The 27,115-nt window shown below is 46.4% G+C and overlaps 1 protein-coding gene across 1 annotated transcript in view; it reads right to left on the reverse strand.

Moving 5' to 3' along the window:
* Positions 1-25,091, reverse strand: part of LOC134974150 (annexin A10-like) — a 239,325-nt gene extending 214,234 nt beyond the window's left edge. The window contains exon 1 of the mRNA XM_063946507.1: positions 24,880-25,091. Coding sequence (XP_063802577.1) covers positions 24,880-24,897 — 18 coding nt within the window. The 5' untranslated portion in view covers positions 24,898-25,091. The remainder of the gene's footprint in view (positions 1-24,879) is intronic.
* Between the last annotated feature and the right edge of the window lie 2,024 nt (positions 25,092-27,115).

Below are 27,115 nucleotides of genomic sequence, written 5' to 3' on the forward strand. Positions count from 1 at the left end.
TAAAGAAAGCAACTCAAGAACAGCGTCTCATTGAGTCCAAATGGGTGCACAGTTTGAAGTGTATAGATCCATTCAGCTTCCTTATGCAGTAAGATTTTACCCCTGTTCCAACCACATAAACTCGGAGGTACCCAATCAATGATTTTGTAGCGGATGGCTCACAGGTTGTGGTTAAAGTCTTTGAAGTGTCCGACAGCTGGTTGTTCGGAGCCCTTTCCCTCCAATGCTGCTCGAATACCAGAGCGATGTAACACCATCCTTTCCTTCATTTGATGAGATTTTCCAACATATAGTAACCCCTAAGGGCATCGGATGTGATAAACAAACCTGGTAGAACAGGTCACTGGATGTTTGATCTTATATAGTTTACCAGAGTGGAGATGTCGGAAAGTTATCTCACGTTTCTAAATAGCTGCAAGCTGTGCAGCCTATGCAGCAATAATTGCCAGGCTTTTGTGTCATAAAGTGTTGTACATTCATCACATTGTGGCTTGAGATGTCATAGTGAACTACAATGTCCTTTAAAATTGGTGCCACGTCTAAATGATGGCAAAATCGTTGTTTGACGAAGGCTGTTAAGATCCTTATCATTGGTCACTATAGGTCACACCCTCCTGGCTTTCTTCATAAAAACTTTACTGGCATTGGTGTAGTCCTGAGTCCACACAATGTTGTTCCTCATTAGGCTAATGCCAGACCCCATTAGTGTATTTTCCTGTGGTATTGCTAATGCTTGGCTTTTGGTATTTTTAAGAGCTTTCCACTGGTATCCCAATTTCAGGAATTTGAACAGCATCTTGTCCATTTTTTTCATTTGTGTCCGTCGGGTCACTGCAAATGCATCTTATTCAAAAGAAACTGAGAGTAAGGTAATCCACATTTTGAATTTGGAGGATGGTGGCTACCCGCTTGTAAAGCGGTAATGCTATGCGTCTCTTTATAAAGACATTGATGTTGTAAATTCATTAGCATCATAGAGACTGACTGTCACATCCAAATAGTGCACCAGATGTGTACTGCAGAAATATGTAAATTTAATGTTCACATCCATGGACTTGATCTTGGTCATAGTTTCAATGAAGGTGGTTTCTGTCCCATCCCATAATAAGAATAGATTGTCTATTTATCTGCAGAACAACATGATACATTGACTCACTGTTGGATCACTGAAAAATAAGTCCCTTTCCACCTAAAACATAAAAATATTTGCAAAGCTGGGTGCGACACATGATCCCATGGCACACCAGGTTGCTGAATTTAGAACTTCTTGTCAAAATTTAAATAGTTCCTAGTGCGTGTCAGCTGCAGTAATTCCAGGAAAAGAAGATGAATTGCACCATTGTAATTCAAATTAGAATTAAATAAAATTAGAAATAAAAAAAGGTAGGTTGTTGTTGGACAAGCAGTTGAATGTTTGGTCTAGATATCGTGACATCACGTAAATACAAAGAATCATCGCTGCCAGAGAGTCTTTGTATTTACGTGATGTCACGATATCTAGACCAAACCTTCAACCTCTTGTACAACAACAACCTACCTTTTAATAGGACACCACAGCACTCAGAATTTTACAACAACATTCTCTGCTACCAAGTCATTATCTACTATGCACCATTGATCTGTGTAGTTTCTATATTAGCATCCCCCACTCTAGGGGCACTGAAGCCACACATAGATTCCTGAATTCAAATTTGATGGGTGAATCCATCTTTTTTTCCTGGAATTACTGCAACTGACACTCACTAGGAACTATTTCCTTTTTGACAAGAAAATCTATATTCAACGATTTGGGTTCACCATGGGATCATGTGTTGCACCCAGCTTTGCAAATATTTTTATGTTTGACGTTGAAAGGGACTTATTTTTCAGTGATCCTACAGTGTTGTGCAGATAAATAGATGATAGATTCTTATTATGGGATGGGACAGAAACCACCTTCATTGAAACTATGACCAAGGTCAACTCCATGGATGTGAACATTAAATTTACATATTTCTGCAGCACACATCTGGTGCACTATATGGATGTGACAGTAAGTCTGTATGATGCTAATTAATTTACATCAATGTATTATAGAGACAGATCACAATACGGCTTTACAAGCGGATAACCACCGTCCTCCAAATTCAAAATGGGGATTACCTTACTCCCAGTTCCTTTGAATAAGATGCATTTGCAGTTACTCAATGGACACAAATGAAAAAAAAAATGTATAAGATGCTGTCCAAATTCCTTAATACTGCCAAAAACCGAGCATTAGCAATACCACAGGAGAATATGCTGATGGGGTCCTGCATTTAACCCAATGAGGAACAACATTGTGTGGACTCAGGACTACACCACTGTCAAATGAAGGAAAGGATGGCATTACACCGCTCTGGTTTTCAAGCAGCATTGGAGGGAAAAGGCTCCAAACAACCAGCTGTCGACACTTCAAAGACTTTAACCAACACCTATCAGCCATCCGCTACAAAATCATAGAGATGAGCGGGTTCGGTTTCTCTGAATCCGAACCCGCACGAACTTCATGTTTTTTTTCACGGGTCCGAGCGACTCGGATCTTCCCGCCTTGCTCGGTTAACCCGAGCGCGCCCGAACGTCATCATGACGCTGTCGGATTCTCGCGAGACTCGGATTCTATATAAGGAGCCGCGCGTCGCCGCCATTTTCACACGTGCATTGAGATTGATAGGGAGAGGACGTGGCTGGCGTCCTCTCCATTAGAAATTAGATTAGAAGAGAGAGAGAGATTGTGCAGAGTCAGACAGAGTTTACCACAGTGACCAGTGCAGTTGTTGTTAGTTAACTTTTATTTATTTTAATATAATATATCCGTTCTCTGCTATATCCGTTCTCTGCCTGAAAAAAAACGATACACAGCAGCAGCCAGTCACACAGTGTGACTCAGTCTGTGTGCACTCAGCTCAGCCCAGTGTGCTGCACATCAATGTATAAAAGGCAAAGCTTATAATAATTGTGGGGGAGACTGGGGAGCACTGCAGGTTGTTATAGCAGGAGCCCCCAGGAGTACATAATATTATATTAATTTAAAATTAAACAGTGCACACTTTTGCTGCAGGAGTGCCACTGCCAGTGTGACTAGTGGTGACCAGTGCCTGACCACCAGTATAGTAGTATATTGTTGTATGTATTGTATACTATCTCTTTATCAACCAGTCTATATTAGCAGCAGACACAGTACAGTGCGGTAGTTCACGGCTGTGGCTACCTCTGTGTCGGCAGTCGGAACTCGGCAGGCAGTCCGTCCATCCATAATTGTATTACAATATATACCACCTAACCGTGGTATTTTTTTTTCTTTCTTTATACCGTCGTCATAGTGTCATACTAGTTGTTACGAGTATACTACTATCTCTTTATCAACCAGTGTACAGTGCGGTAGTTCACGGCTGTGGCTACCTCTGTGTCGGCAGTCGGCAGGCAGTCCGTCCATCCATAATTGTATTATTATTATAATATATACCACCTAACCGTGGTTTTTTTTTCATTCTTTATACCGTCATAGTGTCATACTAGTTGTTACGAGTATACTACTATCTCTTTATCAACCAGTGTACAGTGCGGTAGTTCACGGCTGTGGCTACCTCTGTGTCGGCAGTCGGCAGGCAGTCCGTCCATCCATAATTGTATTATTATTATAATATATACCACCTAACCGTGGTTTTTTTTTCATTCTTTATACCGTCGTCATAGTGTCATACTAGTTGTTACGAGTATACTACTATCTCTTTATCAACCAGTGTACAGTGCGGTAGTTCACGGCTGTGGCTACCTCTGTGTCGGCAGTCGGCAGGCAGTCCGTCCATCCATAATTGTATTATTATTATAATATATACCACCTAACCGTGGTTTTTTTTTCATTCTTTATACCGTCGTCATAGTGTCATACTAGTTGTTACGAGTATACTACTATCTCTTTATCAACCAGTGTACAGTGCGGTAGTTCACGGCTGTGGCTACCTCTGTGTCGGCAGTCGGCAGGCAGTCCGTCCATCCATAATTGTATTATTATTATAATATATACCACCTAACCGTGGTTTTTTTTTCATTCTTTATACCGTCGTCATAGTGTCATACTAGTTGTTACGAGTATACTACTATCTCTTTATCAACCAGTGTACAGTGCGGTAGTTCACGGCTGTGGCTACCTCTGTGTCGGCAGTCGGCAGGCAGTCCGTCCATCCATAATTGTATTATTATTATAATATATACCACCTAACCGTGGTTTTTTTTTCATTCTTTATACCGTCGTCATAGTGTCATACTAGTTGTTACGAGTATACTACTATCTCTTTATCAACCAGTGTACAGTGCGGTAGTTCACGGCTGTGGCTACCTCTGTGTCGGCAGTCGGCAGGCAGTCCGTCCATTCATAATTGTATTATTATTATAATATATACCACCTAACCGTGGTTTTTTTTTCATTCTTTACACTTTCATTGACACTGCAGTGCCACTCCTAGATGGGCCCGGTGTTTGTGTCGGCCACTAGGGTCGCTTATCTTTCTCACACAGTCAGCTACCTCATTGCGCCTCTTTTTTTCTTTGCGTCATGTGCTGTTTGGGGAGGGTTTTTTGGAAGGGACATCCTGCGTGACACTGCAGTGCCACTCCTAGATGGGCCCGGTGTTTGTGTCGGCCACTAGGGTCGCTTATCTTACTCACACAGCGACCTCGGTGCAAATTTTAGGACTAAAAATAATATTGTGAGGTGTGATGTGTTCAGAATAGGCTGAAAATGAGTGTAAATTATGTTTTTTGAGGTTAATAATACTTTGGGATCAAAATTACCCCCAAATTCTATGATTTAAGCTGTTTTTTAGGGTTTTTTGAAAAAAACACCCGAATCCAAAACACACCCGAATCCGACAAAAAAAATTCGGTGAGGTTTTGCCAAAACGCGGTCGAACCCAAAACACGGCCGCGGAACCGAACCCAAAACCAAAACACAAAACCCGAAAAATTTCCGGCGCTCATCAATCATTGATTGGGTACCTCCGAATTTATGTGGTGGGAACAGGGGTAAAATCTTACTGCAAAAGGAAGCCAAATGGATCTATACACTTCAAACTGTGCACCTGTTTGGACTCAATGAGACGCTGTCCTTGAGTTGCTTTCTTTAATTCTATTTTTCCTGTTGGATCTCCTATATTTTTACCTGGGTCACCTTCACATATAGAGCCAGGTAGTCAGGTCCCCATCTCGCATTCTATCTTAGGGACTTACAACGTTATAGTTTTTTTGCACAGCTCCACACATTGGGTCTAATTCAGACTGGATCACTGCAGTGGCAGTGATTGCAGTCTGAAGCCCTTTGGGGAGTGTGCTCGTGCCGCGAGCGCACCCTGAGAGGCCCAGTGAGATGCTAAAAACATCTTGCAGCTAGGCTGCGCAGGCAGGGAGCTAATTGGCGGGTGCAGTAGCATCGCCACTGTGCAATGCTCTTGCACCATGCAGGGCGGGGGTAGGGCAGATTAGCCCTGTGCTGAGCGTTTCCCCACATGTCAGATAAACTGATCGTAGATGTGCTAAACTTAGCATGTCTTCGCTCAGATCTGTGTCACCCCCATTGTCTTGGAGTTTAGTTCATTCTTATAATTGATCTATTTTTATAGTTGCATCAGATAGAGCTCCTGAGCAGTTACAAATTACATGATTATATAGACAGCACTTTCAGCCGGTCTACAGGGACCAGAGCCTGTTGTGAATTGGCAGGGCTCCAGCTACGCTGTGTGACAATGGGGGTCATTCCAAGTTGATCGCTCGCTACCTAGTTTTAGCAGCTGTGCAAACACTATGCCGCCGCCCACTGGGAGTAGATATTAGCTTAGCAGAAGTGCAAACGGATGTATCGCAGAGCGCCTGCAAAAATTTTTTGTGTAGTTTCATTGTAGCTAAAAACCTACTCAGTGCTTGCGACACTTCAGACTATTCAGTTCCGGATTTGACGTCACAAACCCGCCCAGCGTTCGCCCAGCCACGCCTGTGTTTTTCCTGGCACGCCTGCGTTTTTCCGCACACTCCCTGAAAACGGTCAGTAACAGTTGCCACCCAGAAATGCCCACTTCATGTCAATCACTCTGCGGCAACCAGTGTGACTGAAATGCATTGCTAGACCCTGTGCAAAACTACATTGTTCGTTGTGCCCCTACGTCGCGCGTGCACATTGCGCCGCATGTGCAGAACTACCGATTTTTAGCCTGATCGCTGTGCTGTGAACAAATTCAGCTAGCGATCAACTCGGAATGACCCCCAATGGCCGGTGGGTCAGGGTCAGACTCGCAAGATTCTGCCGTCTGCAGCAAGCAGAATCAGCATTCACTGGAAGGTCCCATTTCACAGTCCATTAGCAGCAGCGGGTGCACCATCACTTGCTGCAGCACGGGCTGAGCAGTACCAGGTGGGAGCCGTTCTGTCCCCTATTATAAGTGCAGCAGCAGGAGCATCTCAGAGCTCTGTTAGAAGATCAGTGGTCACACTTGGATCCCGCTGTGAACTGCACAGGTGCTGCTGTACATCCAGGTGCCCCTTCAGAGTTTGGAGCCCGGAGGCAGGCTTCTCCACTGAGTGACACCACTGCCCCCCAGGAAAATCCGCCACTTCAGTGAGCTCAACTGAGCCAGTTGCAGTTGTTGTGACTGCACTGGCTCAGTGGCTTCACAATGTTGGGTCACCCGCAGGAAGGCAGTCCCATTGGGAGGTTTATCCTCCCTCCGGGACTGCCAGACCGGACTGCGATTAGCAGAGAGCTGCTAATCGCATCTCTCTGCAGGTACTGGTTAACTTCACCACGATAAATGCTGTTGCCAACTAAAGAGTTAATCACTGTACTGTCTGGGGTTGCCTTTTGTTTACGCTGAAAATACATAGTTATGGTAGATTTACTGTTGATAACTCTATTTCTCCTAAGTCCACATTATCCACAGGATATACATTGGGATATGAAGTAGCATCAGCGGATTCAGAGCCGGATTAGGTGGGGAGTCTTGGGGGTAAGTAACCCTGGCCCCCCCACCATCTGCCACAGATCAGATGTTTATTGCTGATCCGATCAGCTACCCTACAGCCTGCACCGGTAGCCGCTGGCACTCACCCTCGCTCTTTAACAGCTGTCATTCTGATAGGACCGCAGACCTGACAGCAGCGCTGGGCGCCGGCAGCCATCGAATTAGTGTTTCTCAGGCTGCGCATATTCTCACTGTGACTTATCGGTGTGGGTTGCGGAGTGTAGGGAAGGAGGGGGCAGGCACATGGAGGACCATCAGTGCAGGGATCCGCTATTAGTCAGCAGTGCAATGCACTGCTGCCTCAGAGTATCGTCTGTTGCTACTGGATTCTACTAGCAGTACCTGGGTGCCAGCTTCCTTGTCATTCTACATGAAGCATCTTCTCTCTAACATATCAGGTAGCACTCCTCACCCCCCACCCTTATTGATGCCTGTCCCTTTATATATTCACTGCCTAGTGGCCATGAGGTTTTTACCACCTTGGTCCTGAGTCCCTCACCCTCATGTTCTCCTGACCATTTTACCCCTTCAGTGCTCTCTCTCCTCCTGCCACAATGAGAGTAACCCCTTGTCATCAATTAGGTCTTTCACACAGTTGTTGTGTGGGTGTGTGTGTATATCAGACACACAATGTTAGTGCAATAATTTGCCTAAACAAAATGGTTTATTAGCAATATTCAGCAACGTTTCAAACCCTCAGGTCCTTTCTCAAACCAAGGGTTCAAAATGTTGCTGAATATTGCTAATAAACCGTTGTGTTTAGGCAAATGATATGTATGGTGTGACAGTCTCTTTTTCTGCATTAACTATTCATATTTAGGCCATCATACATCTACCATTGGTTCTCTGACACAACCAGAATCGCAATTGGATAGATAGATCAGTTGCCATCAGTGTTCAGAGATCCATTAGGGAACCAGGGAAATTCCTTATGTAAAAAAATCCCCAATTTGGCGATCTCAACCATTTTCTGTTGGGATCAAGGAATCAAGATCTTTAAATTGGTTGAAGATTTCCTAACCCTGGCATCGGGAAATTGCGACAATTCTAGCTGGTGTAAATGGTCTCTAGACTAAGAATCTCTAATATTTGCCACACTATGATACTAATTTTAGACTTTACGGCCCCCCTGTCTTAAATTTCACCCGGGCCCCCCAAAGCCTTAATCCAGCTCTGAGCAGATTGGCACCTCTCCTGTCGTGCTCCGGTCTCCGAGCGCTCCCCCAGCCGCTGCATCACCACGTGACCCGCTGCCGCTCTCCCTGCTCGCTCCGGCGGCCCCAGCCCGTACCCTCCGGCTCCTGCACTGTGTTCTGCCGCTGGATTCTATAAGTGCCTGTGCCCTCCCCATACTACTGCTGCCTTGCTGAGCTCTGCTCCATTAGGATAGGGAGCAGTTTGCTATTAACCCTTGCAGATCTTGTGATACGCTGGTCAACCTCAGCTTCCTAGCACACACTTCATTTCAGCTTATTGTGCCCCATATGCTGGGAGGGGAGGAAAGATTTCTATATCCTGCTGCAATTATTTATTCTGTGCTAACAGAGGCTCCCGATATTATACACGGTCACTGATCAGTTTTGGTATACTATACTTACCCGCAAGCAGCGACTGGATAATTCTGATATACTACATTCAGTTATTCATTGGCCGTCCCTGGACAGTTCTTGATATACTATTTAATATACTTCTTGCCTCCTGCCGCCCGCTCGGTTATAATGGTCAAACCGCATCGGTCTGCCGCGGCCGCGGTGAATTTGAAGAAAGTATGTCAGAAATCCACCGACGCGGTCCCAACAGGGTGGGGAGATGCAGTCGACCTCAGCGCCGCCTTCTCCGTCGGCTGGCTCCTCATCTGCGGATGCCACCGATGCTGCTCTGCAAAAGGTGCTGGATGCGGTCACGGCCAGTGAAGCCCGCTTGGCCGACAGGATCGGTCAGGTCCAGGCGGACTTATCCATTATACACCAAGACCTTCAGCGGGTGCGAGAGAGGGTCGGTGAGGTTGAGACGCGCACCTCCACGCTGGAAGACACGGTTACGCCTCTCGGTAGACGCACTTCTGCTCTGGAGTCTCAGATGATGGATGTACATAGAAAGATGACGGATATGGAGGGGAGATTGCGGCGAAATAATGTCAGTCTCGTCGGACTCCCGGAGAAAGAAGAGGGTGCCTCCCCTGAAAAATTTCTTGAACGTTGGCTGTTGGATGCATTTGGAGCGGAGGAGTTCACTTCACACTTCGCAGTGGAACGCGCCCGTAGGGTCCCGATGCGCCCATTACCTCCAGGGGCACCTCCCCGTACGTTTATTGCCAAACTCCTCCATTACCGGGATAGAGACGTGATTCTGAGACTGGCCCGCACCAAGGGTCCCCTTACGTGGAACGGTTCCCCAGTTTCAGTCTTTCCGGATTTTGCTGTCGATGTCCAGAAGGATAGAGCTCAGTTTGTTCCTGTGAAACGCAGGCTGCGAGAATTGAATATCCCCTATGCCATGCTCTTTCCGTCTAAACTGCGGGTGGTCTCGGATGGGAAAACAAAATTCTTCACGACCCCTCGTGAAGCATCAATGTGGCTGGACGGACGCTTTCCGGCACGGCGGGCGCTAGCTGCTGATTGAACTTATGTGTTTGATTTCCATACTTGCAAGTATACTGCTTCGTTTATGCTTGATATGTTATTGTTATATTGCCTTGGGAGGGATGTATAGTTGTTTGTGGTTATGTTCCTTATGATTCCCTGCAGGATGTCAGTTTGGCTGGATGGACGCTTTTCAATTAGGGGAGCGATGGCTGCTGATTGCACTCCTGTCTCTGATTTCTCAGCTAAGTCAATATGCTACTGTTTGGGATGTGCTGCTATCTGATTTACGGAGGGGCTATCTGCGGCCCTTATGGGCCTTTATTGGGAGAGGGTAGCTCTGTGGAGATGGGTGATTGGTAGATGTTGCCTTTACGCTGATTTTGGGCCTTATGATCTCGGTGTTTGCTCTGCCATATAGTCTTTAAGGGGTAAACGGTTACTCAGTTGGGGTGGGGGTAATGGTCTAGGGGGGGATTGGTTTTGTTTTGAGTTTAGCTGGGGGATTCTCCTGTCTTATGGTCATTAAATTCTTGGCCCCCTTAGTGGATATAGGAATTTGACCTTAGTTGGTACTGGCGGAGTATGTTACCGGGCTCTGTGCCTTAGTTGGGATTGTTAGTACTTAGGGTGTTTTGTTGTTAAGGAATCAGGTATGCTGCTAGTTTTAGGTGGTATACGGGTTGGGGATGGGGGTTATTTTAGATTGTTAATATTGAGGTGTTTTTATTTTTTGCTGTGCAATGTGCTTATTTCCGCTATGTCTATGTTGCAGCTAACTGCAGGCGTATCCTCTTTGATATTCACTGGCGGTTGCTGGCCGCGGGTGCTATGCAAAATCACAACAATGCCCTGTTATGGCGTCGGTTAAGTTTCTGTCGTGGAATGTGCGGGGGATCAATGACAAGGTTAAGCGCTCCTTGATCCTTCGACAGATTAAATCTTATGCGTCGGATATAATTTGCTTGATGGAAACCCACCTACTGGGTACTAAGATTATGTCCCTTAAAAAACCATGGGTGGGATGGGCTTACCATTCTATGCATACTGCAGCGTCCCGGGGAGTGTCGATCCTAATTAGGAAATCTGTTCCCTTTGTGCTTGATTCTGTGCAAACGGATCAATGGGGTAGATATGTATTTCTCAAGTGCAGAATTAACTCCGTCCCCTTGTTATTGCTGGCTGTGTATGTACCCCCTCCATATTCGCACGATGTCCTTAAAAAGGCGTCTGCCTTTATGGCTGCTTCCCCTGACATACCCGTTATCTGTATGGGGGACTTTAACAATGTTTTAAGTCACGAGTTGGATAGGTTGTCCAGGGCGTCCTCCAACCCGCAGCCCAGGCATTCCCAGTTTGCAGACACTGTGTCGGAGTTGGGTCTGATCGACCCCTTGAGATTGAAGAATCACGATTTGAGGCAATACTCATGTTTTTCACGCTCTCACTCTTCCTTCTCTAGGATAGATTTGGCTCTTCTGTCCCGGGAGCTGTTGCCCAAAGTTCAGAATGTCAAGTATGAGACTAGGGGTATCTCGGATCACTCCCCTATATCGTTACATATCGACTTAAACTGTCAGCGAGGCCAAGCAGTGTGGAAATTTAATCCCTTTTGGCTGACGCATATGGGTGAGGGATCCTATTTGGAGGCTAGCTGGTCAGAATTTTTTGTTATGCATGATGACACCACGGATGTGTCTCTGCTGTGGGACACTTTCAAGGCTTTCTTGAGAGGAACGTTGATCAAACGGGTGGGGAGTCTTAAATCCTCCTTTAGAAAACACGAGTCTGAATTGGAGGCTCGGGTGGCCGCTTCAGAAGTGACGTATGTGCGGGATGGCATGGATGCTTCTAAGCTGCTGTGGCTTCATGCGCAGGGTAAATGGAAGATTATCTGTGGGGGAAAACCCAGCACAGACTTCTCTTCTCCTCGCATGTCCAGTATGCTACGGGGGATAGACCAGGTTCTTATTTGGCCAATCTTGCAAGGGGTGACCGTTCCTCTCATACTGTAGTGGAGATTTTGGATTCAGCTGGGTCGGTGCTGGACCGCACCCCCCAGATCGTGGCGGAATTTGTCTCATACTATCAGGCATTATATAGTTCTCAGTTGACCTGTTCCCCACTAGAGCTATGTGACTACTTGGATGGGGTCCACTTGCCCTCCATCTCCAGTGAGGCCAGGGCCCTTCTAGATGCTCCTTTGTCGGTGGAGGAGATTGAGACTGTGATCTCTGCCTCCCCCGATGGTAAGGCCCCTGGCCTTGATGGCATCCCATCAGAACTGTATAAGAAATATATAAAATTCTTTGCCCCTCAGTTGCTTGAGTTGTTCAGTGAAATTCTTGCCCAAAGTACGCTTCCCCCGTCTATGGCGGAGGCTTTGATTATAGTGATTCCCAATCCGGATAAAGACCCCAGGAGGGTTGAATCCTACCGTCCTATTTCCCTGTTGCCCACGGATATTAAAATCCTGGCCAAGGTTCTGGCTTCCAGACTTGGCCGGGTTGTCTCCCAAATTATTCACCCTGACCAAACGGGCTTCATGCCTGGCAAGTCCACTGCTGTGAATTTGAGGCGCCTGTTTACTCATTTTCAGGCTTCTCGGGAGGAGGACTGCTCTGCCATTATAGCCTCCTTAGATGCCGCAAAGGCCTTTGATTCGGTGGAGTGGGCCTTCCTCTGGGAGGCTATGAGTAGGTTTGGTGTGGGCCCCAACTTTATCAATTATGTTAAATTGTTATATTTTCAGCCCATGGCCAGAGTCTCGGTGAACGGGTTTGTTTCGGACTCCTTCCCCCTATCCAGGGGAACGAGGCAGGGCTGCCCTCTGTCCCCGACTCTGTTTGCTATCGCTATTGAGCCACTGGCATGTTTGATTAGGGCAACTCAAGATATTGTGGGTATTAGGGTTGGCGCAAAGGAAGACAGGATAGCGTTATACGCTGATGACCTGTTGCTCTTTGTGGACGATTCTGTTTCCTCCTTACCTAAACTTCTTGACTTGATAACGGACTATGGACGTTTCTCCGGGCTCAAAATTAACTGGGATAAATCCACCATTACTCCACTTAGAGGCCCGGTTTCGGAAGCCCCGGTGATTCAAACCCCCTTAAATGGGTAGACTCCTTCAAATACCTGGGGGTATGGGTATCGAATAACCCTTGTACCTATGTTTCCCTTAATGTCATGCCGCTGATGGGGTATCTCCGCTCGAAGGTTAGGGTTTGGGGGTCTCTGCCCCTGACTGTTACTGGCAGGGTCAATTTGGTAAAGATGGTATACTTGCCCAAACTCCTTTATGTTCTCCAGCAATCCCCTATATATATTAACTTGAAGACATTTCGACAGATTGACAGTTTGCTTTCTTCTTTAATATGGGCCAGCAGGAGAGCAAGGCTGAGACTTGACGTTCTGTCCAGGCCAAAAGTGTTGGGAGGCTTAGCTCTCCCTATATTTTGATTTTACTACTATGCCGCGCAGTTGGCACATATATGGGAGTGGGTGAATGCCCCGGATGCTCTCACTTTGCACTCCCAATTGCTTTTCCAGATATACCCTGCCGGCTCTCCATTACAGATGCTTCTTTGTGGGAACCCTAACTTGTCCAAGATCCCTATAATAAGACAGGCCATCCTCATATGGAAACAGGTGCATGTTATCCTGTTAGGCCAGGGTATTGACCCGGATACTCCTCTGGACAATGCCCTCGGCTTCCCAGAATTGGCTTCGCTGCGGACTGGGGCGGTGTGGGGGAGGTGGGGTGTGACATCCCTGGGCTACTTATATAACGATGGTATACTGAGGTCCTTCCTGCAGCTTCAACAGGATTACAGTGTACCCTCTTCTCATTTCTACCGCTACCTGCAGCTGAGACATGCGCTTAACGCACAATTTCCCGAAACTCCTCCAATGATTGCCGACTCCCCGGTCAAGTCTCTCCTGCGGTCCCAGGGAAGCGGACATCTGGTGTCCAACATTTATGCAAGCATGCTTCGCTCTCACTATTCTGACCCGTTGTCCATTCTCAGGAGCAAGTGGGAGTCTGACTTGGGTGCCATCTCTGATGAGATCTGGGAGGGTGCTTTATGTTCTCCACGATTATCCACTACCACCACTAGATATCAGCAAATTCAACTGTTTATAATACACAGAGTATATATGACGCCAATGCGCTTGCGACATGTAGGGGGTACCCACTCCTCTGGATGTCCTAAGTGCGATAGTCTGGATGCTGACTTTTGGCACATTCTCTGGCTGTGTCCCAAGATAGCCGTATTTTGGTCGGGTGTTACTGACGCCCTGGTGTCAACGGGTATTCCCTCGTCTGTATGCTCCCCGACGACATGTGTGTTATCTGCTGTGGAGGAGGATGCCCTGGACCCCCCTGCCAAACGATATGTAATTAATCTGTGTGGCCTGGCCAAGGTGTGTATCGCCAGGCTTTGGCTAGCCAAGGATGCACCCACACTGCGATCCTGGGTCTCCCTTGTAAATGATACGACCTCTCACGAGAAATATGTATACCTAGCTAGAGAAGCGGAGAAAAAATATCAGGACCTGTGGGGTCGATGGCTTGAGTCCCCGCTTTCTGGGACCTGGAGTGTCTAGATATGCTGCGGGGGATTAGAGTGGGTGTGTGACTTTTGATCTGCATCGGGTACACTGCCTCTTTTTCTTTGTGTTGTCCCCTGCGCCCGCGGTCAGCCATTCCCGTTCCCGTGCCATTGCTTTAGCTCTGAAATTAGCTCAAATTTATGATGTGCTGCCATAGATATCTGTGTACAGCTTTCATTGATCTATACGCGCCTTGTTAGCATGCGATATTGATTCTAACTTACAACCTATGTTTCGGAATTTAAGCCTGCACCGGTTTCCTATGATAACTATGATAATTGGTCCCTAATGGACATGGGAATCTGCGTATTCCCTGGGCTGGGGATCTACTGTGGGTTGTGCTGTTGTTTTTTTTTTGTAATGTGTTTAATGTAAAACAGAAAACTAATAAAAAAGTATTGAATTAAAAAAAAAAAGGCAAAGACTCTAGAACCTTCTTGGACTCTGAGTCAGCCTTCCATGTACGTAGCCAACAGCTCTGCAAGCTGCTACTGCTGAGGCTTATGCTTGAGAGGCAATAGTACCCATTATCCATGGCTGCTTCTTCAATAAAAATAGCTATCTGTTTAATATGTGCAATATGGGAATTTTGCTCTCTAGATGCCAATGAGAGATCATCTTCCAATGCATCAGCCCAGGCTGCCACTGCATTTGCCATACAGGCTGAAGCCATGGCTGGTCTTACAATAGTCCCAGACAAGGAGAAAAAGTTTTTGTTAAAAACCATCTATTTTCCTATCCATAACATCATTTAACGATGTTGAAGGCAGAGGCAATGTAGATTTTCACACCAATCAAATGACATGCATATCTACTTTTTAAACAGTCCTCAGCTGGAAGAGTATAATGTGAATTCCATTTCTTTGGAATTCTAAACTTCTTACTGGGTGTTACTGAAGCCTCTTGCATAATCTCAGTCAGCTGTTCCGACCCCGGAAATTCAGTTCTGACTGTTTTGGGACGTTTAAACACAGTGTCAGATTGTGTTTGGTCTGTGTCCCCGGAGGGGGCGCTAGTGGGTCAGTGGAGGTAGGAGGAAAGAGACGAGGAGGTTGTAACACGTTCTTGCGCATGAGCGCAATGGTATTTATTCAGCAGAAAGTATAACAGAAATGCAGCAGAAATAATAGCAGATGAAAAGTCAATACTTGAAATGATAACAAAAGTCTATGGCAATGGGTGATGGATGAATTGAGAAATCATATCCAGAATATAAACAACAGAATGAAAGTCAATGGAATGATTCTGGTGTGGGAACCAGAGCAGGGTTTAAAATGGAGAACTAAGGCAGATGAAGCATTGCAAACCTGAGCATTAGCAGGAGACCAACTCACAGTGCAGGTGATGGGGCACTGGCAGCAGCAAGCTGTGTCACAGGTGGAGGAAATGAACACACCTGGAGTTTAGTCTTCAACCGCAGGCTGAAGCACACAAGGTGGTGATGAGTGTGAAGCCCAATGCAGGTTGCTGGTATTGCTGAGCCTTGAAGTTCCACGGGAGTAAGGAGAATCACCAGGAGTATAAGTTCTAGCAGGAACTCAGGAGAGACAGGAGCTGATCCTTTCATGCAGGTTGTCAGAATGACACAAAGTCCAGGATGCCTGTGAGGTGAAACTGTGCCTCCTATATACCCCATGGTGTGCAGGGATTGGATGGAGAAAAGGAAAGTGGGTGCGGCCACGCACCGGATTGGCCGCAGCATACTAGCTGTTTGGAGACTGTCATGGCGGCGCCCACGCCGCGGCCTAGCGGGGACGCGGCGCGCACACGCCTGCTGGTTCAGGAGTGCCCCCAGGATCCAGATGATGTCCCATGGCAGGGGCATAGGTGACAGGTGACCGCAGGGAGCCAGGACGGAGTCCGCAGCGGCGGACGGATGCCAGTCTGGTAAGACGATTCCTGACAGTACCCCCTCCTTTAGGGGTGGACACCGAACACCCACGTGGTTTGGAGGGATAAGTACTGTGGAAAACACGGACCAACCTAGGAGCATGGACATCAGATGAATTCACCCAGCTTCTCTCCTCTGGGCCATAACCGAACCAATCGACCAGGTACTGGAGACGTCCATACCGGCAACGAGAGTCCAGAATCTTGCTGATCTCAAATTCCACGCCCCGCTGAGTTCGAACCTTGGGACCTGCTGGAAGAGTATTCTGGAAGCGGTTTAGGACTAGAGGTCTGAGGAGAGAGATGTGAAAGGCATTAGGAATACGAAGTGTAGGTGGTAACTTTAACTTGTAAGCCACTGGGTTGATGACACTCTCAATAGGGTAAGGACCAATGAAGCGTGGTGCGAACTTCATGGATGGAACCCTGAGACGAAGGTTGCGGGTTGATAACCAAACCCTGTCCCCCGGTTTCAAATGGGGAACCGCACGTCTCTTACGGTCGGCATAGACCTTGTAACGACTGGAGGCTTTTTTGAGAGAAATGTGGATTCTTTTCCAAATGGAGGAAAACTGGGTCAGAGCAGTAGTGGCAGCAGGAACATCTATGTGAGGAAGTTCTTGAAACTCAGGTACTCGGGGATGTTGCCCATAGACTGCAAAGAAGGGTGTCGTGTCTGTAGCAGTGTGGTAACGAAAGTTATGGGCAAACTCGGCCCATGGGAGCAGATTAAACCAATCATCCTGGGAGGATGTCACATATAGCCGTAGGAAAGTCTCAAGTTCCTGATTGACTCTCTCTGTCTGCCCATTCGTCTGAGGATGGTATGAAGACGAGAATTTCAATTTTATCTGCATGGCAGAACAGAGGGCCCTCCAAAACCTAGCAACAAACTGTACCCCCCGATCAGATATTATTTCGGAGGGTAACCCGTGTAAACGGAAGATCTCCTGTAGGAAGATCTGGGCTAGTTTCGGGGCAGAAGGGAGACCTTGGAGAGGAACGAAATGAGCCATCTTGGAAAATCTGTCCACTACAACCCAAATAGTGTTATGTCCCTGAGAAGGTGGAAGATCAGTGATAAAGTCCATTGATAGATGAGACCAAGGACGACTAGGGACTGATAAGGGTTGCAACTGACCTGCTGGAGACTGACGAGGAGTCTTGTGCTGCACACATTTTGGACAGGATGCCACGAAATCCTGGATGTCCACTTTCATCTTTGGCCACCAATATGACGCAGAAAGGAACTTGAATGTCTTCAGGACACCAGGATGACCAGTAAACTTGGATTGGTGGGCCCAAGCTAGCAACTTGGGACGGAGTTCTGGGGAAACAAAAGTCTTACCCGGAGGTGGAGCTGGAGAGACTTGAGAGGTAGCGAAAACCACGGGACTCAGGATGGAATGTGGCACAGAGTCAGATGTTCCCTCGTCTGATTCCATGGACCGGGATAATGCGTCGGCTTTCACATTCTGTGAACCTGGGCGGAAATGAAGCCTGAAATTAAAACGTGAGAAAAACATAGCCCACCTGGACTGGCGGGGGTTAAGGCACTGAGCTGCTTTTAGGTATAGCAGGTTCTTATGATCCGTGAAGATGTTAAACGGATGTTTGGCCCCTTCTAGGAGATATCTCCATTCCTCGAGAGCCAGTTTGATTGCCAATAACTCTTGATCTCCCACGGAGTAGTTAGCTTCAGCAGGTAGAAACTTGCGAGAGTAGAATCCACAAGGGTGGATTTTCCCATCAGATCCCTTCTGGGAGAGAACAGCTCCAACCCCAACATTAGAGGCATCTACCTCCAATTCGAACGGCCTGTCGACATCTGGCTGTGACAGCACTGGAGCAGACATAAAGGCTAGCTTGATCTTCCGGAAGGCTGCCAAGGCTTCTTCTGACCAGTTGGAATGATCTGCCCCTTTCCGAGTCAGGTTGGTAATAGGAGCGATGAGAGTGGAGAATCCTCGAATAAATTTTCTATAATAGTTGGCAAAACCCAGGAATCGCTGGATAGACTTGAGGGAGTTTGGAATGGACCAATTGGCAATGGCTTCCAATTTTGCCGGGTCCATCTGAAGATCCGATCCGGAAATTATATACCCCAGGAAGGGTATAGAGGGAACTTCGAAGGTGCATTTGGATAACTTCCCGTAGAGACGGTTCTCACGAAGACGTCGGAGAACTTCACAGACTTGTAGGCGATGAGATGGAAGGTCTTGAGAAAAGATAAGAATATCATCTAAGTAAACAACGAGGTACTTATACAGGACATCACGGAAAATCTCGTTCACGAAGTGTTGGAATACCGCTGGAGCATTACTCAACCCAAATGGCATTACCAGGTATTCATAATGGCCATCTCGAGTGTTGAAGGCTGTCTTCCACTCGTCACCACTCCGGATTCTGATGAGGTTATAGGCACCGCGGAGATCTAACTTGGTGAAGATGCGAGCCCCCTTAACTCTATCAAACAGTTCAGTAATGAGTGGTAAAGGATAACTATTCTTGACAGTAATGTCGTTGAGACCCCGATAGTCAATGCATGGACGCAGTCCTCCATCCTTCTTTTTGACAAAGAAGAAACCTGCGCCAGCGGGTGATGATGACGGACGGATGAATCCTTTCTGAAGATTCTCTTTAATGTAGTTACTCATCGCCTCTGTTTCAGGAACAGACAAAGGATAGGTGCGCCCCCTGGGTGGCTTCTTGCCAGGAAGGAGATCAATGGGACAATCCCATTCCCTATGGGGCGGCAGGATATCAGCAGCTTTTTCGCAGAAGACGTCTGCGAAGTCTTGATAGACTGCTGGGAGACTTGGCTGTGACTTCACTTCGGTGGACTTAAGAGGACACACTTGGGCTAAGCAGGAATGATGACAGTGTGAACCCCATGAGGTAAGCTGCAACGTTGTCCAGTCGAACTGTGGGTTATGTAGCTGGAGCCAAGGCATGCCCAAGACAATCTCCTGGGTGGCTTGAGGAATGACCAGGAACTTGATAATTTCTGAATGGAGAAATCCAACTCCCAGAACCACTGGGGTAGTTTGATGTGAAATGTTCCCTTTGGTGATTCTACTACCATCCACAGCAGTAATGTAAACAGGACAAGAAAGTTCACAGGTAGACAGGCAGAATTTGTTTACCGCAGCTTGGGTGATAAAATTTCCTGCAGCACCGCAGTCCACTAATGCTGATGCAGACTGGAGCCCAGCAGAAGTTTCTAGCGTCACTGGAAGAATGAGATCCTGTTGAGAAGGAGTTTGACAGAATGATCCCAACTTGACTCCTTCCATACAAGTCAGGACCTGGCGTTTCCCGAACGCATTGTGCAGGAGTTAATTTGATGACCCGCAGCAGCACAGTATAGGCAGAGCCTCTCTCGTATTCTTCTTGCCCGTTCCTCAGGGGTTAGGCGGGACCTATTTACCTGCATAGGCTCGTCAGAAGAAGAAGGAGGCTGAAACTGTACAGGAGGTATGAACCTTACTCTGCGAGACTCACTCCGAGCGCGTTCACTATTGCGTTCGCGGATGCGAGAGTCCAGCTTTATACACAGGGAGATCAAGTCAGACAGTTGAACAGGAATGTCACGGGTTGCCAGTTCGTCCTTGATCCGATCCGAAAGTCCGTGCCAGAAGGTTGCTACCAGAGCTTGGTTGTTCCATTGGACCTCTGCAGCCAACGTCTGGAACTGGATGACATATTGTCCCATGCTTCGGTTACCTTGACGAATTTGGATCAGGTCTGCCGAAGCTGATGTTGCACGACCGGGCTCGTCAAAGATCCGTCTAAAGGTTGACACGAAGTCAGAGTAGTTACTGATCAGGGGATCAGCACGTTCCCACAGGGGAGACACCCAATTCAGAGCAGATCCGGAGAGTAAGGAAATGATGTAGGCAACCTTGGACCTTGGTGTAGGAAAGTTATGTGGCAATAACTCAAACTGTATTTCGCACTGGTTTAGGAACCCGCGACATGATTTAGGACTGCCATCATATTTGCTCGGCACGGGCAGGTGCAGACGTGACACTGGAGCTGATGCAGCCGACACAGAAGAACTTACAGCACTGGCAGGTGCTGGGGTAACAGTAGGTGAGAGTACACTTGGCAGAGACTGCTGCAGTGTATCCAATCGGGAGGACATCCCTTGTAGAAAGTGAAGCATCTGCTGCTGCGCAACCTCTTGACCATCCAGACGGGAGACCAGATTTTGCAAGGCCTCTGACCCCACACTCCGTCCACCATCCGAGTCCATCGATCCTGGACTTACTGTCAGATTGTGTTTGGTCTGTGTCCCCGGAGGGGGCGCTAGTGGGTCAGTGGAGGTAGGAGGAAAGAGACGAGGAGGTTGTAACACGTTCTTGCGCATGAGCGCAATGGTATTTATTCAGCAGAAAGTATAACAGAAATGCAGCAGAAATAATAGCAGATGAAAAGTCAATACTTGAAATGATAACAAAAGTCTATGGCAATGGGTGATGGATGAATTGAGAAATCATATCCAGAATATAAACAACAGAATGAAAGTCAATGGAATGATTCTGGTGTGGGAACCAGAGCAGGGTTTAAAATGGAGAACTAAGGCAGATGAAGCATTGCAAACCTGAGCATTAGCAGGAGACCAACTCACAGTGCAGGTGATGGGGCACTGGCAGCAGCAAGCTGTGTCACAGGTGGAGGAAATGAACACACCTGGAGTTTAGTCTTCAACCGCAGGCTGAAGCACACAAGGTGGTGATGAGTGTGAAGCCCAATGCAGGTTGCTGGTATTGCTGAGCCTTGAAGTTCCACGGGAGTAAGGAGAATCACCAGGAGTATAAGTTCTAGCAGGAACTCAGGAGAGACAGGAGCTGATCCTTTCATGCAGGTTGTCAGAATGACACAAAGTCCAGGATGCCTGTGAGGTGAAACTGTGCCTCCTATATACCCCATGGTGTGCAGGGATTGGATGGAGAAAAGGAAAGTGGGTGCGGCCACGCACCGGATTGGCCGCAGCATACTAGCTGTTTGGAGACTGTCATGGCGGCGCCCACGCCGCGGCCTAGCGGGGACGCGGCGCGCACACGCCTGCTGGTTCAGGAGTGCCCCCAGGATCCAGATGATGTCCCATGGCAGGGGCATAGGTGACAGGTGACCGCAGGGAGCCAGGACGGAGTCCGCAGCGGCGGACGGATGCCAGTCTGGTAAGACGATTCCTGACACACAGGTGCCTTGAATTTTAACAAAGGCTCTGCTGCCTCCTCTAAGGATAGAATGGCTTTCATAGCACTAATTAGCTCAGGTATATCCACTGAGCTTGGACCTTCCTCCTGATCTCTGTATGCAGATCCAGAATGCAAGGAATCCTCATCCTCCAAAGAGTCCCCATCTGAAGCATGTGTAAACTGTGAAGATGTTGTTTCATATCTGTGTAATTTACCTTCCACAGGCCTTTCAGCCTGTTTTTGTTGAAAAGCTGCATATTCCTGGACTGGATAACCCAGGGGGAATGTTGCATGTAAGGGTTAACAGGGTAACTTATCCCTGGTATAGGAGCTGGCACTATCCGCTCAGCTATATTGGATAATGTCTGTGCAAAAGAAGCACATGGGGGTTCAACTTGAACCTGTGCCTGCTTTGGATTATTCAGGAGGCTTTGGTGAAAGCTAAAACAATTTGCACATAATCCATTTTGAACCAGATCTTGAGAGGTTAACCCAGCTTTGCAAGACAAACATGAAATCAGTGTTGGTGCTGCTGTGGAGAGTGTATCCTCCTCACCCTTGCCTCTCTTAGACATGATAAACAACTCATACACCAGTACGGTGTTAACTACACAATTTGTGACTGAAATCACTTTATCGCTTGCTAAATAAAGTGACATACAATCCGATCCCTCCCTGCCTAGCACCAGCATTGAGGATCGGTATATACACAGAAACTGACAGGTTTAGTAAATGCAGCAATCACACTAGCAATCAGTCACAAGTTATACATTAGTATAAGAAGCAATATGAGCCCATATTCAACTGCAGATACAAATCAAGTATGTAGGAGAAACATATTACTGCATTACCTTATTTATGACTTTAAGCATATTCAGTCACACAGCGAAAGAAACTGCAGCAATAGTTTACAGACTCATATGCATTAGGCACTTATCCAACTATTCGTACTCAATGGTAGATAGAGACTTAGTGCTGTATCACCTGGCTCAGGAGAGTGGGATACAGCAAGTTTTATGTTAATGAACGCTGAGTGGATCCACCTGCAAATAGTGTACACAAACACCCTAGTGAACACATCAGTGAACACAGACGCCCAAGTGATCACCGATGCATCAGTCACACAGCCACCTATGCAGCAGCTGGATCCTTTAGATACACAGCGTCTCAGGCGGAAGTGGGAAATCAGTTCATGCTGGGAAACTCAAAGGAAACTGGTCATGAACCGGGGGGAGAGGTGACCAGGGGAGCATCTTACTCCCCACTGCTGACATCAACACCAGGGATCGCGGCCTCACAGTAATCCCTGAAGCCCATGATTATTATTACCAGTTATTTATATAGCGTACACATATTCTGTAGTGCTTTATAGAGACTATTTTGCCCATTCACATCAGTCCCTGCCCCAGTGGAGTTTACAATCTATATTCCCTACCACATGTACACGAGCACACATTCATACTAGGGTTAATTTGTGTTGGGATTCAACTGACCTACCAGTATATTTTTGGATTCCTGGGGCCTAGCGCTGGTGCACCAGAGGTGGCAGCCGCGTCACCGACTGTTCGGTAGTCTCCTCCCAAAAACAGTGCGGCTGTGTCTTGGGTCTCACCCGCTAAGGGGAGCTGATGCTTTACCTTCTCCCCGTGCTCCAGCCACAGTCTAGTAACATCAGCTGGACTAGCTAGTACATCCTACATAGACATCCGCCGAAACAGCTCTGTACACATGGGTAAGCATTGACGCAACACACCGGAGAGTTTTTGGAGTGACTCTTTCTAAGGTGCGTGTAAGACGCCTTTTAGAAAACTCGCTCAAAAAAATTGTAAGCTTATGGCTGCCCAAAATCAGCAGCCCAAAGATCATGGTCCACCTCCTGCCGCAACAACTAAAAAACTAAATTGCCTGAGCCAGGAGGCGGGGACATAGGGGACTGGTCCGTTGCATTCTGGGAGGCCGAAAGCTTTTGAACGTTGGTGCCAATCCACTGACGCTACCTCATATCCCAATGTATATCCTATGGATAATCTGTGGACCCTGCAGGAGAAAACAGTTTACTGTGGCATACAGTTATCAGCTTTGGGGCTTAAATACAGTCTACTATGTGTGTTGTTCATTGGGCAGAGATAGGGGGAACCACCTAGGGAGAGGTTACATGCAAAAATGTGCTCAAAACGGAGAGATTACATTATAATGTAACCTCTCTGTTTTGAGCATATTTTTACTGTGTATATGTAATACAAGTTTTCTTAGTTTTACCAAGCCTGTGGAGTGCCACCTCCATTTTTTTCCTCTACTCATCTGTGAGCAAGTAGGGAAATTTGTCTAATATAATGTATATATAAGCGTTCACTGTCTACATTTTCTATTTTCTAAAGCAAAAGTGACTGCCAACATTTAAAGGCTAAACATCAGAGATTTAAATTTCAGGTTTAGATAGTAGTTAAACATGAAACTATTACTAATTACAAAGACATTGTCAAATCATTGTACAATTTGATAGGAATATGAAATTTACACTGAATCCAGGTTGATTTTTTCCCAAAAACTCATTGTCTGAAATAAAGTCCCTGGGCCAAACATCCGGTTTGCTTTTATGGAAATCCCTATATTACAGATATTCACATGATATAACAGAGAAATTACAGTGTTTCATGTATAAGTATTACATATGAACAGGCTTGGACTGGCCCGCATGGGCACAGGGGAGACCACCGATGGGCCCCATTGCCTGGGGGCCCATCTCCTGCTCTAAGGATCAGGTTCCAGATTGTGCACTTGAATTATACATATGTTACCTTACTAGACTATGGTGTATTTTCTACAGTGCATTGCCGTTATTAATCTGGTACATAATCATGCATGCAGCAGCTGTATTTACTGAATTTAATGAAGGGGCCCAGATGTTGCACTCTCTAATGGTTAGTCAAACCAACGTGGTGGCAGGCCACACCCCCTCTGCAGACTTGCCACACCCCTAAACATGGGCCCCTACCACTGCATTCCCCCAGGTGGGCCCTACATGCCTCAGTCCGACACTGCATATGAAACAAGGACTTCTGTTCTACTCCTTATTTTCCCTCTACAGGCCATTTGAAAATGAACAGACCCAGCATATATAGTATGTTGCCATTTTTTTTTATATGATATGTTAGTAACTAAATAAGGATTGGCTAGTTGATAATATTGTACAGAAATGTATTCGGTTTTAACACTGCACTGCTTGCCTCACTTGGACTAACACCAGAAAAAATGAGTCATGTACAGTATCTCTCAGATTACACGCGACTTGCATGGTTTAATGCTTTACATGTTCTCCTTGCTGGCAGAAAAATCACAGTGCGCTTTATTCTATAGTAAACGCACTAATCTGTATCCGGCATTTTTCAAGTGGTACATTTATATTACAAGGATGTGTAACAAACCTTATATACAAGGCTATTATAGTAAATATTCTTTTTTTTAATTATATAAATACATATAAAGCAGTATATACATAAAGATATATACATATTCAAAGCATATCATTTATAAAAAATAAATAATAGAACTTACATAGTTTCCAGGAAACATGTTAGTATGTTAGTGCAGGTTGTCTTCGTACAGCACGTTAGTAGACAGGTTACAGCAAAGAGTCAGAATGAAGCAGATTTAGTTGGAAAATATCAGGGTGATCTGGAAACTCCACCCAAACTGATAATGGGTTTGCCAGGTGACTGTGTGCTAAGCATCAATCGTATGTAGGCTTACCATACTATCCCTTTAAACTGGGACACTCATGAATTACACAGGTTCTGTCGCTGGCTGACTTCAAGCCTGGGTCACCTGGTTTAATCAGATAGTGAACCTGTGTAATTCATAAGGTTTAAAGGGATAGTACGGTAAGCCTAATCATGTGTCAAGTAACAAATTCATTTCATAATACTAATAAAACTTTGGGCCTAATTCAGAACAGGTCACAGCAGCAAAACTGTTCTCTAATGGGCAAAACCATGCATGGCCGGTACAAGGTTACGGTGAGTTTATAATATACTATATATATACATGCCCAACTAATAATCCCCCCCACCAACACCCACACCCTGCACACCCCTCCCCCGACTCTGCCACATTAAAAGGTTATATAGCACCGTGCCGGTGACTGGGAGAGTTCTGGAGGCTTGACACCTTGGTAGCTTTGGCCTGGTCGTCCGTAGTCCCGGCCAGAGACTGAAAGCATACCTCCCAACATGACCCATTCCAAGAGGGACAAAATGCTCTGTTTCCACTCTTCCTTCTTAAATGTGTTAAACTACAGTAGTTGAATGATAACAAAGGTGTTTCAACACAGGTGATGGCAATCAGAAATTAAGAGGGAAGTCCAGGAACAGGTCATTTGGACTCTCTTGGACTGTGTCATGTTGAAAGGTATGACTGAAAGAGACAGCCTTCTTTTTTTTTTGTCTGGACTCAAGGTGCCCCCCACAGTGGCTGGGGCCCCTAGGCAGCTGCCTAAAGCTGCCTAATGGTAGAGCCGGCCCTGAAACCATGTGCACTGCACGTGAGGCAGATATAACTTGTGCAGAGAGTTAGATTTGGGTGGGGTATGTTCAAACTGAAATATTAATTGCAGTGTAAAAATAAAGCAGCCAGTATTTACCCTGCACAGAAACAATATAACCCACCTAAATCTAACTCTCTCTGCAAATGTTATATCTGCCCCCCTGCAGTACACATGGGCGGGTCATTCCAACCCAATCACATGCTGCAGTTTTTCGCAGCCGTACTATCGGGTCCATAATGTGCATGTGCTGCGGTCGCAACGTGCAGGTGCGTCACTGCCCGTCAACAAGGAACGCCAGGAAGCGAATGTTCTAACAAAGATTTCGATCACAGTGGCTATCGCAAGGTGACTGACAGCAGGAAGGCGTTCCGGGGTGGCAACTGACCATTTTCTGGGAGTGGAGAGGAAAACGCAAGCGTGTCCAGGCATTTGCATGGCGGGTGTCTGACGTAAATTCCGGAACCTGACAGGCTGAAGTGATCACAGTGGCTGAGTAAGTTCAGAGCTACTCAGAAACTGCACAAAATGTTTTCGTACAGCTCCCCTGCACAAGCGTTCGCACACTTGCACAGCTAAAATACACTCCCCCATAGGCGGCGACTATCTGCTCGCACGGGCTACAAAAAGTTGCAGCGAGCGATCAACTCGGAATGACCCCCATGGTTTTGCCCATTAGAGAACAATTTTGCTGCTGCTATCAGGTCTGAATTAGGCCCTTAATCTTTTCAATGGCACATGTGGTGACACAAGAGAAGCAAGGATGTTTACTATCATACATAACATTTTGCTTATTAGATTCTGTCAGATTTCATTATCCACATAACAACCCAAGGTTTTTTTTTTTTGACTGAGTGTAAATTTTATCAATAAGCAGTTCTAATTCTACAGTAATTGGGATGTATTGGATTAAATTAAAGATAACTGTATCGGGTCACACAAAAATTATGAATGTAAGCGAACACAGAGAATCTACTTTTCTTTGGACAGGGGCGGATTTAGGGGTCAGGGTGCCCCTAGGCACAACAGTAACGGCCGCCACTCTGCCTAATTTTAGTACTTTATTTGATTAGTTTTAATCCCTCATTTGATAACAATTGGCAATTTTTGTTTTATTTTCAATTATGTATACTATTTACTAAGTAGAACAGCTTACAGGTGCAGTAAGTACATGTCCTACCCATTTACACTCAACTCATGATGGCATATGGTACAGTGGAGTAGAAATAATTTGCAGTTACTGGTATTAAC

Source organism: Pseudophryne corroboree, chromosome 1 (assembly GCF_028390025.1).
Source record: "Pseudophryne corroboree isolate aPseCor3 chromosome 1, aPseCor3.hap2, whole genome shotgun sequence".
In the NCBI taxonomy this organism is placed as follows: domain Eukaryota; kingdom Metazoa; phylum Chordata; class Amphibia; order Anura; family Myobatrachidae; genus Pseudophryne; species Pseudophryne corroboree.